Source organism: Oncorhynchus mykiss, chromosome 22 (genome assembly GCF_057628025.1).
Source record: "Oncorhynchus mykiss isolate SJ-2025 chromosome 22, ASM5762802v1, whole genome shotgun sequence".
NCBI lineage: Eukaryota > Metazoa > Chordata > Actinopteri > Salmoniformes > Salmonidae > Oncorhynchus > Oncorhynchus mykiss.
The window spans coordinates 53,182,290-53,199,946 of record NC_143043.1 but is presented as its reverse complement, the minus strand read 5'-3'; the positions used below and the strand labels follow the sequence as shown (position 1 = coordinate 53,199,946).

The window sequence follows — 17,657 nt, the reverse complement described above, 5'->3', positions numbered from 1 at the left end:
GGTTCTGTTAATTTGAGGGTTCTGTTAATTTGAGGGTTCTGTTAGTTAGAGCGTTCTGTTAATTTGAGGGTTCTGTTAGTTAGAGTGTTCTGTTAATTTGAGGGTTCTGTTAATTTGAGGGTTCTGTTAGTTAGAGCGTTCTGTTAATTTGAGGGTTCTGTTAGTTAGAGTGTTCTGTTAGTTAGAGCGTTCTGTTAATTTGAGGGTTCTGTTAGTTAGAGCGTTCTGTTCATTTGAGCATTCTGTTCATTTGAGCATTCTGTTAAAGTTTCTGGCAATGGTTTTATCTGAGGAAGGAAACATATCTACTCCCAAATATTTCAAATTGGGAAAAAAACGAGTTTCCATAAGTAGAGACGGAGTCCTCCATCGGCGTCTTGAGAGGCAGGTGGTTTGATGTGCTTTGATTAATTTTAGAAATACAAATCAAATCATATCTAAATGTATATGTCACATTATCAGAATACAACAGGTGTAGAACCGTGAAATGCTTACCTACACAGTAAATGTATCTGAGTAAATTTTACTCAAATTGAAGCCAATTATACTCTACAAAAGATAACATTTATTCCCAGTCTAAATAGAGTAAAAATTACTCTTGTTGCAGAGTTCAATTTTCAGAGTGATCTCTACTCTATTCAGTGTTTATATTTAACTCTACAAACTATAATTTACTCAATTTACACACATGGAAATAACTATACTGCCTATTCACGTAATATAGAATCTAATATTATCTGTGTACAAGCCCTTAACCAACAATGCAGTTCTAGAAATAGAGTTAAGAAAATATTGACTAAATAAACTAAAGTAAAAAAAATCAAGTCAATCAAAAATGCACACAATAAATGTACATATCGAAACGAGGCTATATAGAGGATGTTACTGTACCGAGTCAATGTGCAGGGGTACAGGTTACTCAAAGTAATTTGTGAAGTGACTAAGTAACATTGAGATGAAACTGAATTTATGTATGGTCTTCAATGCGTTTGGGAGTGATTGAGATACATTGTCTAGATATAGTAAAATGTCCTCTGTATATAATGAGATCACTAGATCACTAGATTTGAGGTAAATCTGTGTTATTTCCTTTGATTGACAAATTGCCTGGTGCCAGGGGTTGCATGGATAATAAGAACAGCAAAGGAGAATTTGGATCGCCTTGTCTGCTGCTTTTATTGCTTATGAATGGAGCAGAGCAGATATTGCCTGTTATGACCAAGGCTGAGGGATTGGCATATTGTAAGGACCGACGCCGGAGTAGAGAAGCAGGTGCGGGGAGTCATGCATATTCTTGGTACCATTTGAAAGGAAACACTTTGACGTTTGTGGAAATGTGAATTGAATATAACACATTAGATCTGGTTGAAGAAAATACAAAGAAAAAACCAACCAGGTCTTTTTCTACCACCATCTTTGAAATGCAAGAGAAAGGTCCCAGTTATAGCCATCACTCTGCTTGTAATTCCGCTAGTGTCCACAAGATGGCAGCCGTGTATGTGCAAAGTTTCAGATGGAAAAAAATAAAAATAATGAGTGAACAACAACACTTTTAGTGTGAAGTCCCCAGGTACATTTGGGCAAATCGTGAAGAAGACATTCACATTCATATTCCATTGTTCAGCAAGAACATCATCAAATCTGTATACTTGGACTTTGATTTAGCTTTCCAAGTATTAGTAGCCATATAATAAGTTCAACACTTGCAAAACAACCCGTTTTCATAACTTCATAATTGGTGCTTATTTGACAAAGATACAGTTGTTCAAGTGATGGCTGCCCGCGCCATGAAGGCGTCGCTCTCTGACCAAATATGGTGTCCTATAGGATATACTACACTCCTAATGAAATAATTAAGTCTTGTTACCTTCTAGGATCTCTGAGGAATAGATACCAACGTGATTTGACTCGTTCAAACAACGTTTAGGGTGAGATTTTCACAGATTCCTTTCTTTGCAAATTGAATGAGTGGAAATACAAAAAACTATCGTGCGTGCTATATGGTCCTTTTTAGGATATGAAAATGTATTTTGTCTAACAAAACAACACTTCATGTTATCTCTGGGACCCTTTGGATGATAAATCAGAGCAAGATTTCAGAATGTAAGAGGTGAATTTATCAAACCTATCGCGGTGATAAAAGTGTTTTGTTGTTAGGAGCTCTCCTCAAACAATAGCATGGCATTGTTTCGCAGTAATAGCTACGGTAAATTGGACAGTGCAGTTACATTAACAAGAATTTAAGCTTTCAGCCGATATAAGACCCTTAAATGTATCGACATTTGTTGTTTCTCTAAAATCTGCGATTGTGACACAAGGCGCTGCATGATTTACAACTGTCCCGTTGATGGAATGAATTATTTTATGATTTACAGTCAGAGGTGTACAGTTCTTTATCGAAGCAAAAAAAAAATCTTTGATTGATTAATTGGGGTTCAGAAATTTGAAGTTAGTAAGTGTGGTGGTCAGACAAGCTCATTTTATTGATTAAAGAAATAGACCTGCTATTGTTCCTTGTAATACAGTGATTGATTAATTGGGGTTCTGATAGTAATTCCCCCTGTTTCAGATACAATAGTTAATATATCAGCTAATTGATCATTACAGCTAATTGATCATTACTGCGTAGCTTGTTGGCCAGTAAACAACTGGGACGATTTCCATGGAGGCAATGGTTGAGTCTTACTCGATGGATTGGCAAATTCTGCTCTCTGTCTTATCAATAAATTAGGTTCTGTCTTGACTTTGTAAAGAGGAATAGTTAGAGGAGGCAGGTATCCTAGTGGTTAGAGCGTTGGACTAGTTAACCGTAAGGTTGCAAGATTGAATCCCTGAGCTGACAAGGTAAAAACCTGTCGTTCTGCCCCTGAACAAGGCAGTCAACCCACTGTTCCTAGACCAGTTAACCCACTGTTCCTAGACCAGTTAACCCACTGTTCCTAGACCAGTTAACCCACTGTTCCTAGACCAGTTAACCCACTGTTCCTAGACCAGTTAACCCACTGTTCCTAGACCAGTTAACCCACTGTTCCTAGACCAGTTAACCCACTGTTCCTAGACCAGTTAACCCACTGTTCCTAGACCAGTTAACCCACTGTTCCTAGACCAGTTAACCCACTGTTCCCAGACCAGTTAACCCCACTGTTCCTAGACCAGTTAACCCACTGTTCCTAGACCAGTTAACCCACTGTTCCTAGACCAGTTAACCCACTGTTCCTAGACCAGTTAACCCACTGTTCCTAGACCAGTTAACCCCACTGTTCCTAGACCAGTTAACCCACTGTTCCTAGACCAGTTAACACACTGTTCCTAGACCAGTTAACCCACTGTTCCTAGACCAGTTAACCCACTGTTCCTAGACCAGTTAACCCACTACTCCTAGACCAGTTAACCTACTGTTCCTAGACCAGTTAACCCACTGTTCCTAGACCAGTTAACCCCACTGTTCCTAGACCAGTTAACCCACTGTTCCTAGACCAGTTAACCCACTGTTCCTAGACCAGTTAACCCACTGTTCCTAGACCAGTTAACCCACTGTTCCTAGACCAGTTAACCCACTGTTCCTAGACCAGTTAACCCACTGTTCCTAGACCAGTTAACCCACTGTTCCTAGACCAGTTAACCCACTGCTCCTAGACCAGTTAGCCCACTGTTCCTAGACCAGTTAACCCACTGTTCCTAGACCAGTTAACCCACTGTTCCTAGACCAGTTAGCCCACTGTTCCTAGACCAGTTAACCCACTGTTCCTAGACCAGTTAACCCACTGTTCCTAGACCAGTTAACCCACTGTTCCTAGACCAGTTAACCCACTGTTCCTAGACCAGTTAACCCACTGTTCCTAGACCAGTTAACCCACTGTTCCTAGACCAGTTAACCCACTGTTCCTAGACCAGTTAACCCACTGTTCCTAGGCCGTCATTGTAAATAAGATTTTCTTCTTAACTGACTTGCCTAGTTAAATAAAGGTAAAATAAATAAATAAAAACCTTATCTGAAAATAATGTTTGTTGATAAAACCTTTGATAGAATCAGATTTTTTTTATTGATCATTATGAACTTATTTAGTTCTATTTCAAATTGATCACAGAAAGTGGGATTTTGTAGTGGTGAAACGTTGAAATGCCGTCTTGTGGCCCTTTTAGGAGATTCAGAAATTTGAAGTTGGCAGTAGTAAGTGTGGTGGTCAGACAAGCTCATTTTATTGATTCAAGAAATAGTGAACGTGAACGTTCCACACCTTAATGTGATGCTATATGTTGACAATTATTTGAATTTGAATTCTATTAATTCATAGTTATTTTGCAAAAGTAAGCTAACAGAAAGGCACACGTTTCAACGTATGCCATGTGACCCTTGTCTTTACCTGTCTTTCTCTCCGTCACGTTGTGCAGCTGAGACCAGCGATGCCGCCGCGGCCTGAATCCAGCCCCTGTCGGGACATGAAACCAGAAAACATCATTAACCTGTTTGATGCTGCTGCTGCTCCTAACATCAGTGTTACGTCCCCAACACAGGTACAGCCTGTTACTGTTACCTGTTCTCTTTTCCTTGATCACGTCATGCCTGACTCCTTACCCTAACCCTTACTCTACACTAAACCTACCCTAACCCTTACTCTACACTAAACCTACCCTAACCCTTACTCTACACTAAACCTACCCTAACACCTACTCTACCATAAACCTACCCTTACTCTACACTAAACCTACCCTAACCCCTACTCTACCCGAAACCTACCCTTACTCTACACTAAACCTACCCTAACCCTTACTCTACACTAAACCTACCCTAACCCTTACTCTACCCTGAACCTACCCTAACCCCTACTCTACCCTAAACCTACCCTAACCCCTACTCTACCCTAAACCTTACTCTACCCTAAACCTACCCTAACCCCTACTCTAACCTAAACCTACCCTAACCCTTACTCTACCCTAAATCTACCCTAACCCTTACTCTACCCTAAACCTACCCTAACCCCTACTCTACCCTAAACCTACCCTAACCCCTACTCTACCCTAAACCTACCCTAACCCCTACTCTACCCTAAACCTACCCTAACCCTTACTCTACCCTAAACCTACCCTAACCCCTACTCTACCCTAAACCTACCCCAACCCCTACTCTACCCTAACCCCTACTATACCCTAACCTACCCTAACCATTACTCTACCCTAAACCTACCCTAACCCCTACTCTACCCTAAACCTACCCTAACCCCTACTCTACCCTAAACCTACCCTAACCCCTACTCTACCATAAACCTTACTCTACCCTAAACCTACCCTAACCCCTACTCTAACCTAAACCTACCCTAACCCTTACTCTACCCTAAATCTACCCTAACCCTTACTCTACCCTAAACCTACCCTAACCCCTACTCTACCCTAAACCTACCCTAACCCCTACTCTACCCTAAACCTACCCTAACCCCTACTCTACCCTAAACCTACCCTAACCCTTACTCTACCCTAAACCTACCCTAACCCCTACTCTACCCTAAACCTACCCCTACGCTACCCTAAACCTACCCTAACCCCTACTCTACCCTAAACCTACCCTAACCCCTGCTCTACCCTAAACCTACCCTAACCCCTACACTACCCGAAACCTACCCTAACCCTTACTCTACCCTAAATCTACCCTAACCCCTACTCTGCCCTAAACCTACCCTAACCCCTACTCTACCCTAAACCTACCCTAACCCCTACTCTACCCTAAACCTACCCTAACCCCTACTCTACCCTAAACCTACCCTAACCCTTACTCTACCCTAAACCTACCCTAACCCCTACTCTACCCTAAACCTACCCTAACCCCTACTCTACCCTAACCCCTACTATACCCTAACCTACCCTAACCATTACTCTACCCTAAACCTACCCTAACCCCTACTCTACCCTAAACCTACCCTAACCCCTACTCTACCCTAAACCTACCCCTACGCTACCCTAAACCTACCCTAACCCCTACTCTACCCTAAACCTACCCTAACCCCTGCTCTACCCTAAACCTACCCTAACCCCTACACTACCCGAAACCTACCCTAACCCTTACTCTACCCTAAATCTACCCTAACCCCTACTCTGCCCTAAACCTACCCTAACCCCTACTCTACCCTAAACCTACCCTATCCCTTACTCTACCCTAAACCTACCCTATCCCTTACTCTACCCTAAACCTACCCTATCCCTTACTCTACCCTAAACCTACCCTATCCCTTACTCTACCCTAAACCTACCCTATCCCTTACTCTACCCTAAACCTACCCCATCCCTTATCAGAACCCAAGCAAGCTGTTACACACCAACGGAGTTGCAGTTGATATTTTGTTGATACTGTAGGTCTTCTGTTGGCGACTTTCCACCAAGGTTGGGGTCAATTTGGAATTGAAGTCAGTCAATTCAAGGAAGTGATATGAATTTAAAATCCCCCAAAAAACCGAACACGTTTGACATCAATAAATAGCTTCTCGTTTTCAGATTACTGCTAAGTTATTAAAAACAAATTAATATTGGAATTTCAGTCGAGTTTCTGAATTTGACTTGAACCCAACTCTGCTATCCACATAAAGTGTGACTCTTGCTAATCCCTGCCCTCGTTCTCCTGTTAACTGTCTGTATGTATCGTATCCTTCCTTCCCATGTCAGTTTGACAGCCCTGCAGGGGCCAACCTGTTGGACATGGACCTGTCCATCCTGGCTGCACCAAGTCATGGTGGCACAGCCGTGTCCTCAGCCTCTCAGGTGGGTTGGCCCGTTCAGGCAGACAGTCAGGCAGGCAATAAGTCAAGTTGGTATCAGCTCCTATACGTGTTTGATACATGCTTAGACCCTGGCCGAGCTCAGTCTGCCTGGCGAGACATTCATTACCACCGTGTATATTTGAGACTCGTTAGCATTTTCATAATTTCTGTTTGTTTAGACATATGACTTTGAAATGCATGGGTTGAATTAAAGTTTTCTTCTGTTTATTTGTTGTGTTTGAGCATCTCTACCGCTTCTCTCTCTGTCTCTCTCTCTCTCACTGTCTCTCTCTGTCTCTCTCTCTCTCTCTCTCTGTCTCTCTCTCTGTCTCTCTCTCTGTCTCTCTGTCTCTCTCTGTCTCTCTCTCTCTCTCTGTGTCTCTCTCTCTCTCTCCCTTTCTCTCTATCTCTCTTTTTTTCCTGCTAAAGGCGGTATCATGGGACACATGGGAGGTAAGCACAGTCATCATACTCTACATTGGCCATAGATTCCCTCCAACAGGGACTGTCTAGCTGATCCAACAGGGACTGTCTAGCTAATCCAACATGGACTGTCTAGCTGATCCAACAGGGACTGTCTAGCTGATCTAACAGCCATGGGACTGTCTAGCTGATCCAACAGTCATGGGACTGTCTAGCTAATCCAACAGGGACTGTCTAGCTGATCCAACAGGGACTGTCTAGCTGATCTAACAGCCATGGGACTGTCTAGCTGATCCAACAGTCATGGGACTGTCTAGCTAATCCAACAGGGACTGTCTAGCTAATCCAACAGGGACTGTCTAGCTAATCCAACAGGGACTGTCTAGCTGATCCAACAGGGACTGTCTAGCTGATCCAACAGGGACTGCATAGTTGATCCAACAGTCATGGGACAGTCTTGCTGATCGAACAGCCATGGGACTGTCTAGCTGATCCAACAGGGACTGTCTAGCTGATCCAACAGGGACTGTCTAGCTGATCTAACAGCCATGGGACTGTCTAGCTGATCCAACAGTCATGGGACTGTCTAGCTAATTCAACAGCCATGGGACTGTCTAGCTGATCCAACAGTCATGGGACTGTCTAGTTGATCCAACAGGGACTGTCTAGCTGATGCAACAGGGACTGTCTAGCTAATCCAACAGCCATGGAACTGTCTATCTGATCCATCAGGGACTGTCTAGCTGATTCAACAGGGACTGTCTAGCTGATCCAACAGGGACTGTCTAGCTGATCTAACAGCCATGGGACTGTCTAGCTGATCCAACAGTCATGGGACTGTCTAGCTAATCCAACAGGGACTGTCTAGCTGATCCAACAGGGACTGTCTAGCTGATCTAACAGCCATGGGACTGTCTAGCTGATCCAACAGTCATGGGACTGTCTAGCTAATCCAACAGGGACTGTCTAGCTAATCCAACAGGGACTGTCTAGCTAATCCAACAGGGACTGTCTAGCTGATCCAACAGGGACTGTCTAGCTGATCCAACAGGGACTGCATAGTTGATCCAACAGTCATGGGACAGTCTTGCTGATCGAACAGCCATGGGACTGTCTAGCTGATCCAACAGGGACTGTCTAGCTGATCCAACAGGGACTGTCTAGCTGATCTAACAGCCATGGGACTGTCTAGCTGATCCAACAGTCATGGGACTGTCTAGCTAATCCAACAGGGACTGTCTAGCTAATTCAACAGCCATGGGACTGTCTAGCTGATCCAACAGTCATGGGACTGTCTAGTTGATCCAACAGGGACTGTCTAGCTGATCCAACAGGGACTGTCTAGCTAATCCAACAGCCATGGGACTGTCTAGCTGATCCATCAGGGACTGTCTAGCTGATTCAACAGGGACTGTCTAGCTGATCCAACAGGGACTGTCTAGCTGATCTAACAGCCATGGGACTGTCTAGCTGATCCAACAGTCATGGGACTGTCTACCTAATCCAACAGGGACTGTCTAGCTGATCCAACAGGGACTGTCTAGCTGATCTAACAGCCATGGGACTGTCTAGCTGATCCAACAGTCATGGGACTGTCTAGCTAATCCAACAGGGACTGTTTAGCTGATCCAACAGGGACTGTCTAGTTGATCCAACAGGGACTGTCTAGCTGATCCAACAGGGACTGTCTAGCTGATCCAACAGGGACTGTCTAGCTGATCTAACAGCCATGGGACTGTCTAGCTGATCCAAAAGTCATGGGACTGTCTAGCTAATCCAACAGGGACTGTCTAGCTGATCCAACAGGGACTGTCTAGTTGATCCAACAGGGACTGTCTAGCTAATCCAACAGGGACTGTCTAGCTGATCCAACAGGGACTGTCTAGTTGATCCAACAGGGACTGTCTAGCTGATCGAACAGGGACTGTCTAGTTGATCCAACAGGGACTGTCTAGCTGATCCAACAGGGACTGTCTAGCTAATCCAACAGCCATGGGACTGTCTAGATGATCCATCAGGGACTGTCTAGCTGATTCAACAGGGAGTGTCTTGCTGATCCAACAGGGACTGTCTAGCTGATCTAACAGCCATGGGACTGTCTAGCTGATCCAACAGTCATGGGACTGTCTAGCTAATCCAACAGGGACTGTCTAGCTGATCCAACAGAAACTGTCTAGCTGATCTAACAGCCATGGGACTGTCTAGCTGATCCAACAGTCATGGGACTGTCTAGCTAATCAAACAGGGACTGTCTAGCTAATCCAACAGGGACTGTCTAGCTGATCCAACAGGGACTGTCTAGCTGATCCAACAGGGACTGCATAGTTGATCCAACAGTCATGGGACAGTCTTGCTGATCAAACAGCCATGGGACTGTCTAGCTGATACAACAGGGACTGTCTAGCTAATTCAACAGCCATGGGACTGTCTAGCTGATCCAACAGTCATGGGACTGTCTAGCTGATCCAACAGGGACTGTCTAGCTAATCCAACAGCCATGGGACTGTCTAGCTGATCCATCAGGGATTGTCAAGCTGATTCAACAGGGACTGTCTAGCTGATCCAACAGGGACTGTCTAGCTAATCCAACAGGGACTATCTAGCTGATCCAACAGGGACTGTCTAGCTGATCCAACAGTCATGGGACTGTCTAGCTGATCCAACAGGGACTTTCTAGCTGATCCAACATCCATGGGACTGTCTAGCTAATCCAACAGGGACTGTCCAGCTGATTAAACAGCCATGGGACTGTCAAGCTGATCCAACAGGGACTGTCTAGCTCATCCAACAGCCATGGGACTGTCTAGCTGATCCATTAGGGACTGTCTAGCTAATCCATCAGGGACTGTCTAGCTAATCCAACGGCCATGGGACTGTCTAGCTGATCCAACAGGGACTGTCTAGCTCATCCAACAGCCATGGGACTGTCTAGTTGATCCAACAGGTACTGTCTAGCTCATCCAACAGCCATGGGACTGTCTAGCTGATCCATTAGGGACTGTCTAGCTAATCCATCAGGGACTGTCTAGCTAATTCAACAGCCACGGGACTGTCTAGCTAATCCAACAGCCATGGGACTGTCTAGCTGATCCATCAGGGACTGTCTAGCTGATCCAACAGGGACTGTCTAGCTGATCCAACAGTCATGGGACTGTCTAGCTGATCCAACAGGGACTGTCTAGCTGATTCAACAGGGACTGTCTAGCTGATCCAACAGGGACTGTCTAGCTAATCCATCAGGGACTGTCTAGCTAATTCAACAGCCACGGGACTGTCTAGCTAATCCAACAGCCATGGGACTGTCTAGCTGATCCATCAGGGACTGTCTAGCTGATCCAACAGGGACTGTCTAGCTAATCCAACAGGGACTATCTAGCTGATCCAACAGGGACTGTCTAGCTAATCCAACAGTCATGGGACTGTCTAGCTGATCCAACAGGGACTGTCTAGCTGATCCAACAGCCATGGGACTGTTTAGCTAATCCAACAGGGACTGTCTAGCTGATCCAACAGGGACTGTCTAGCTGATCCAACATCCATGGGACTGTCTAGCTAATCCAACAGGGACTGCCCAGTTGATTAAACAGCCATGGGACTGTCTAGCTGATCCAACAGGGACTGTCTAGCTCATCCAACAGCCATGGGACTGTCTAGCTGATCCATTAGGGACTGTCTAGCTAATCCATCAGGGACTGTCTAGCTAATTCAACAGCCACGGGACTGTCTAGCTAATCCAACAGCCATGGGACTGTCTAGCTGATCCATCAGGGACTGTCTAGCTGATCCATCAGAGAATGTCTAGCTAATCCAACAGCCATGGGACTGTCTAGCTGATCCATCAGGGACTGTCTAGCTAATCCAACAGCCATGGGAATGTCTAGCTGAATTTAGGGACTGCATGATACTAACAGAATAACAAAATAGTTATTTCGGGGTTTTCCGGTTTGCTTTCGTGCCCTAACCAAACTGTTATCTCCACATCTCTGTGTTTTTGTTGGGGGAAATAGTAAAGCAGAACATACAGGGAATTGTACCTCTGACCTTCCACAATGTTACCTGGTAGCCTGAGTACCAGTCTGCGCAATCATGCCAACTCCATAACAAGAGCCTTCTTTGATTTGGAAAAGCTAACGATCGAAAACCTAATTGATCTTTCCTAATTGGTTTTTTTCACTTTTTCGCCACATCCCCCACGTTTCAATCATCAATCTTTTTATTTATCAATTAATTAATTAATTTAATTAATTTGAATTAATTTCCTACATTTCTATTATCCCCGATAAATGGCCCATTGCCATGGAAACCTTGCCTGACCCGGTTCTTGGTCACTATGGCTTCCTATGGCCTATTATACCCCATTTCACTGCCCCCACCCCGTACCTTTGCCTCATAACCCTCGCCCCTGCCCCCTACCCCTCACCCCTTCCCTCTGCCCCTACCCCCTTGCCCATGCCCATTGCCATGGAAACTCTGGCTCTAAACCTGGTCTCTATGGCTTCGAATGGGTTCCTCATACCAATGGACATGCCCCATTTTGCCCATTTAATTGCCCCACCCCAACCCCTCGCCCACCTAGCCTGAGGAAACTCCTGCTCCACCAGAGGAGCCCCAGGGCTGGGATGATGACGGTACCCTGCCGGTGCGTGCTGCCGGCTGGGATGATGACGGTACCCTGCCGGTGCGTGCTGCCGGCTGGGGGGATGACGGTACTCTGCCGCTGCGTGCTGCTGGCTGTGGGGATGACGGTATAGCTGCCACCACAGCAGGCTGGGATGACGATGGCTCTCTGCCTGTGAGGGTGGATGACTCCTGGGGGGATGATGGTGTTGCTGATGCCACTGCTTCCGCTGTCGTGGCCGAGTCTGAGGCTGCTGGCTGGGATGATGATGAGGAGGGGGTGCCCCAGGTACGATGGAAAGAGTAGGATGCATCTGGAGCTGGGTGGATGCATCGGCTACAACACTGGTCTCGTGGTCTAGCAGGACAGGATGGCGGATACTGTAGTTGTAGACACATGATGGTGGAGCTCTCTGGTTCTCTCTGGTTCTGTCTGGTTCTTCCAAGTAGTAGTAGTAGGCAGTGCAAGGTGTCTTCCTGAAAAAAATAAAGAGATGAAATATAGAAAGAGGGTCTTGTTTCTCCGGATCCCTTCAAAATGAAATGTATCGTAGTCTTTCAGTCCGGAAAACACTGCCTGGCTGTAACAGGGGATACTTTATAGACTGGGGGTGCATTTCTAGTGACATCATGATGTGCTGTATGTGTAACAGTTCTTCTTCTCTCCGTCTCTAACAGGCTGACACACTTACGACTCCTGCAGCCCCTACAGCTGCAGCCCCTACACCTGCAGCCGTAGCACCAGAAGAGGTAAGTGGCACCTTGGTTGGTTGATTGGTTGGTTGCTTGGTTGGTTTGTTGGTTGATTGGTTGGGTGGTTGGTTGATTGGTTGGTTGGTTGGTTGGTTGGTTGATTGGTTGGTTGACTTATTTTTGTGACTTCTTTTATCACAGACCCCTGTTGTGGCAGCAGCAGCAACCAATGGGGATTCAGAGGCGGTAGAAATGCCCCCAGGATTCCTCTTCAAAGTGAGTGGGGATGATGATGATATGTGAATAAATTCTACGTTGTGTAATATGTATCTATTATTTCCAAGTAGGAAATCATTTGAAACTGAATTGTACTATTTTCTTCATCGTGTTCAGGTGACCACCATGCATGACTATGCCGCTAATGACTCGGATGAGCTGGAGATGAAGGCTGGAGACATTGTGCTAGTTGTGGCCTTCGACAATCCAGAAGAACAGGTCAGTGTTCTTAGTCATAGCCTGATGGTACATTCTGTTTGTGCTTTATCAAATGCCTGTCTTTGTTTGTACACGATTCTTCCAACAATAGAAGAATGAACTACATTTAATAGCCTTTTTTTTTGCCAGAATGGGCTCATAGGACCGTTTCTGTAGTGTGAGGCAGCTTTGATGTACAAAATACGTGTCTATCTCATGTCCTTAGCTACATTACAAAACGGTGTGCTTTGGGTTCCTCTTAATCCACATGATGTGTTTGTTTCAGGACGAGGGCTGGCTGATGGGGATGAAGCAGGAAGACTGGATCCAGAATAAACAGAGCTCACTCAAAGGGGTGTTCCCCGAGAACTTCACCTCCAGGCTGTGAGAGAGGAGACGCCATATTTATTCTCCTCTGACTTCTCTCTCGTCCACAAGATCCTTTATTCTCTTTCCTCCTTTGCTCTCCTCTCCTCTCCTCTCCTCTCCTTTCCTCTTCTCTTCTCTTCTCTTCTCCTCTCTCTCCACCAGATTATTATTTTGTGTCTCTCTCTGACCCAATTCCCTGTGCCATCCTCCCTTCCCTTTCCTAACCTCTGGGTTTGTGCCAGCGTGATACTGTAGGTATCGGCATGAGAAACAGCACTGCATCGTCAGCTGTCTCTTCTGTATCCATGTCTAGAATGGTGTACATGCTGGTTAGAAGTATTTTTTTGGGGTGGGGGGGGCTACTGAGGCTATAGGGTCAGATTGTGGCATATCAGTTGACTTGCACTTGTTTTAAATCGCCATAAAACAGAAATATGTTTCAGTATACGTACATACTTTCAAGAGGTGTTTTACAAAGGAGTTTATCTAGTGTTCTTTATCATCTTTTTCCAACACAATCAGACAGAAAAGACATTGAAGATGACCCTGAGGGCTTTACAGAGGGCGTAACCTCTCAGAGAAACTCCTCTAGTCGCTGAGGCGTCACACCATAATAGCAGCCCTAAGAGACCTTAGACCTTTTTTTATATGACTCGTTGGCTTTCTCCTCAACCCCTTCACCTACTAAAGTATGTTTGTGTCAAGGTTACCAGGTGTTGTGATGATTCCGGGTTGCCAGGTGTTGTGATGATTCCGGGTTGCCAGGTGTTGTGATGATTCCGGGTAACCAAGGTGTTGTGATGATTCTGGGTTACCAGGTGGTGTGATGATTCCGGGTTGCCAGGTGTTGTGATGAATCCGGGTTGCCAGGTGTTGTGATGATTCCGGGTAACCAAGGTGTTGTGATGATTCCGGGTTACCAGGTGTTGTGATGATACCGGGTTGCCAGGTGTTGTGATGATTCCAGGTTGCCAGGTGTTGTGATGATTCCGGGTAACCAAGGTGTTGTGATGATTCCGGGTTGCCAGGTGTTGTGATGATTCCGGGTTGCCAGGTTTTGTGATGATTCATTCCTGAAGAGACTAACTAACCCTCGCCCTGTTCTATACTGTGTGTAATTGTCACCTGAACTTAACTCTACATTCCTGCATCATTTAACCCTTAAAATATTAAGGAAGCAGACTATCTGTGTAAGGACACTAAATATGGTTGTGTTTTGGTTCCTGAAGGTGTAACAATATAGATCTAAGTCCATGTACACTGAGAGGGATATGCAGTTTATTTTGAGAAATGTGTTATGTTTTTTTTTCTCTTGATGTTAAGTAACTCTGATCCTTCTGTGGTTGGTGAGACTGGTAGTTTTATGGTCCAGATTATTCATCCTTCAGAATAAAAAACGATTCATTTTTTGTATGCAGTCGGAGCAATGATCATGGAGGATAGGGAAACTGTCAACTGGGAAATGTTAATAATATCATAGAGATATTGTTGTATTCTCCGTATGCCCCAGTGCAGTGTGACCTCTGTCATCTAGGTTGCTATTCCAAACTGACATGACCTGCTGAAATGATGCCGTAACTTGGTAGTGTATGTGGGAGTGTTTGTGTACGTGCGTGAGTGCGTGCGTGCGTGAATCTGCGAATGTGTGTGTGTGTGTCCTTTTCACACAGAGAACTTTTGTCCCTCCTTTCGGCTGTACCTCTCAATTTATTTATGCGCTATTGTCATTGCTTTCACTTCCTCCCGTGTGGTGATTGGATAAGACAATTTTACAGGAGCCATTCTGATTTGATTAAGGACTCACGAGAGACCAATTCTACTCAGTCATATTTAAAGACTTTCTGTTTTTTTTTTTTTGCTGCTGGTGTTATTATCATTGTGTATTTATCGTGTACATTTCGTGTATTTTAACAAGCCGTGACAAACATATTAATCATATCTGTGTATGTGAGTAAATGTGTCAAGGAGCATGCCAAATGAATTCCACGTGTCGTGTATTATAGGAGCGATCCTCTTTGTAGGAACTCGTTTAAAAAGGGCAAGAACTTGTTTCCTTCTGATTACTATTGGAGACCGATAGTAATAAACAGATATTTAGAAGCTCAACTTGTCTCTTTATTCTTTAATACTGTGTTTCCGGGTTAATTACTTTCTTGTTCCCTCTCCTTCGTTTTCCCCCTACCGTCACCAACGTTCCCTTTCAATAGTGCATTCTGTGTGTTTTTATGGTTATATGGTGTTTTCTGACAGACTAGCTGGTCAGAGAGACAATTTGGCTGAATATTATTATTTTTTTTTAAATGTTGTATTTAACTAGGCAAGTCAGTTAAGAACAATTCTTATTTACAATGACGGCTTACCAGGGAACAGTTGGGTTAACTGGTCTAGGAACAGTGGGTTAGCTGGTCTAGGAACAGTGGGTTAACTGGTCTAGGAACAGTGGGTTAACTGCCTTATTCAGGGGCAGAACAACAGATGTTTACCTTGTCAGCTCGAGGATTTGAATCAGCAACCTTTTGGTTACTAGTCCAACGCTCTAACCACTAGGCTACCTGCCGCCCCAATTTGGTTTCCAAGGTCATATAATGTTATAGCCTAATAAGGAGGTATAAGTTGATTCAGAAGCCATTATAGTGTAGTGTTAAATCACTCATTGTTTTGGTTAGTGTGTGAAGATCAAAGGGAGACTCAAGTCATAACAAACCTCTAATGGGTCAAAGTTCACCTAGTGCAGAAAGAGGGCAGAGAATGGTGACACGTTTCAGCAGATCCACTAATGTTGTTGTGAAGGGGTTTGCAGGGGATCAGTTGAAGACTGAGAGTGTGAGGTGAGAGATAGTGAAAGAGAGTGCTGTGCCATCACAGCAGCAAGATTTGTGACCTTTTGCCACAAGAAAAGGGCAACCAGTGAAGAACAAACACCATTGTAAATACAACCCATATTTATGCTTATTTATTTTCCCTTGTGTACTTTAACCATTTGTACATTGTTACAACACTGTATATATATATATATATATATATATATATATATATATATATATATATATATATATGACATTTGTAATGTCTTTATTATTTTGAAACTTCTGTATGTGTAATGTTTCCTGTTAATTTTATTGTTTATTTCACTTTTGTATATTATCTACCTCACTTGCTTTGGCAATGTTAACACGTTTCCCATGTCAATAAAGCCCCTTGAATTGAATTGAGAGAGGTGAGAGAGAATGAGAGAGAGAGGTGAGAGATGAGAGGTGAGAGATGAGAGAGAGGTGAGAGATGAGAGAGAGGTGAGAAATGAGAGAGAGGTGAGAGGGGAGAGAGAATGAGAGAGGGGTGAGAGATAAGTGAGAGGTGAGAGATGAGAGAGAAGTGAGAGAGAGTGAGAGGTGAGAGAGAATGAGAGAGAGGTGAGAGATGAAAGAGTGAAGTGAGAGAGGTGAGAGAAAGAAATTCATGTAAAGGGTTGGACTGAAAACCTACAGGACAAGTAGATCTCCAGGAAGAGGGTTGGACTGAAAACCTACAGGACGGTAGATCTCCAGGTAGAGGGTTGGACTGATAACCTACAGGACGGTAGATCTCCAGGAAGAGGGTTGCCCTGAAAACCTACAGGACAGTAGATCTCCAGGAAGAGGGTTGGACTGAAAACCTACAGGACAGTAGATCTCCAGGAAGAGGGTTGGACTGAAAACCTACAGGACAGTAGATCTCCAGGAAGAAGGTTGGACTGAAAACCTACAGGACAAGTCTATCTCTGAAGATCCTTTTCCCTGCTGAAGTCCTCACTGCCCAGATTGGTGAGTTAGTCTCTCGGCTCCATCAATCTGACAACCTACCATGTGCCTCAGGCTAAATTCTCACTCAGGTTGTACAACTCATTTGACGAACAAACAAACTATTTTTATTTAATTTTTTCGCAGACAAACTCATAAGGAATATCCCAACTGTCGAATGCAGTGGTAAACCAGTTGTGCTAGACCTTTTTTTTTACAAACTGAAAGCCGTGGTATATCAGATCGTATTTACCACAGGTATGACAAAACATATAGTTTGACTGCTCCAATTACAGTTTATAATAGCAATAAGGCTCTTCGGGGGTTTGTGATATATGGCCAGGCACTCCACGTTGTGTCGTGCTTCAGAACAGCCCTTAGCCGTGGTATATTGGCCATATATCACACATCCTCGGGTCTTATTGCTTAAGTGTCTCATTGTGGTTAATGGAGCGATTTCCTTTATGTCCTGCAGTGAGTGAACCAGCCTGCAGGGGGCACTGTGGGGAAGTGATCCTACATAGAGCCAACTCAGTCAGTGAGGTACTGTACTCTGGTT

The 17,657-nt window shown here is 44.5% G+C and overlaps 1 protein-coding gene across 6 annotated transcripts in view; it reads left to right on the top strand.

The window, feature by feature from the left end:
* Positions 1 to 15,428, top strand: part of LOC110501952 (myc box-dependent-interacting protein 1) — a 38,243-nt gene extending 22,815 nt beyond the window's left edge. For 2 of the 6 annotated variants that reach the window (XM_090216327.1, XM_090216329.1), the window contains 8 exons: positions 4,393 to 4,515; positions 6,652 to 6,747; positions 7,176 to 7,199; positions 11,746 to 12,075; positions 12,465 to 12,536; positions 12,681 to 12,755; positions 12,873 to 12,974; positions 13,240 to 15,428. In XM_090216327.1, the coding sequence (XP_090072453.1) occupies positions 4,393 to 4,515; positions 6,652 to 6,747; positions 7,176 to 7,199; positions 11,746 to 12,075; positions 12,465 to 12,536; positions 12,681 to 12,755; positions 12,873 to 12,974; positions 13,240 to 13,341 (924 nt within the window). In that variant the 3' untranslated portion in view covers positions 13,342 to 15,428. The remainder of the gene's footprint in view (positions 1 to 4,392; positions 4,516 to 6,651; positions 6,748 to 7,175; positions 7,200 to 11,745; positions 12,076 to 12,464; positions 12,537 to 12,680; positions 12,756 to 12,872; positions 12,975 to 13,239) is intronic. The other 4 variants (XM_090216330.1, XM_090216328.1, XM_090216331.1 and 1 more) reach the window with 4 other exon arrangements.
* The last annotated feature ends 2,229 nt before the right edge of the window (positions 15,429 to 17,657 follow it).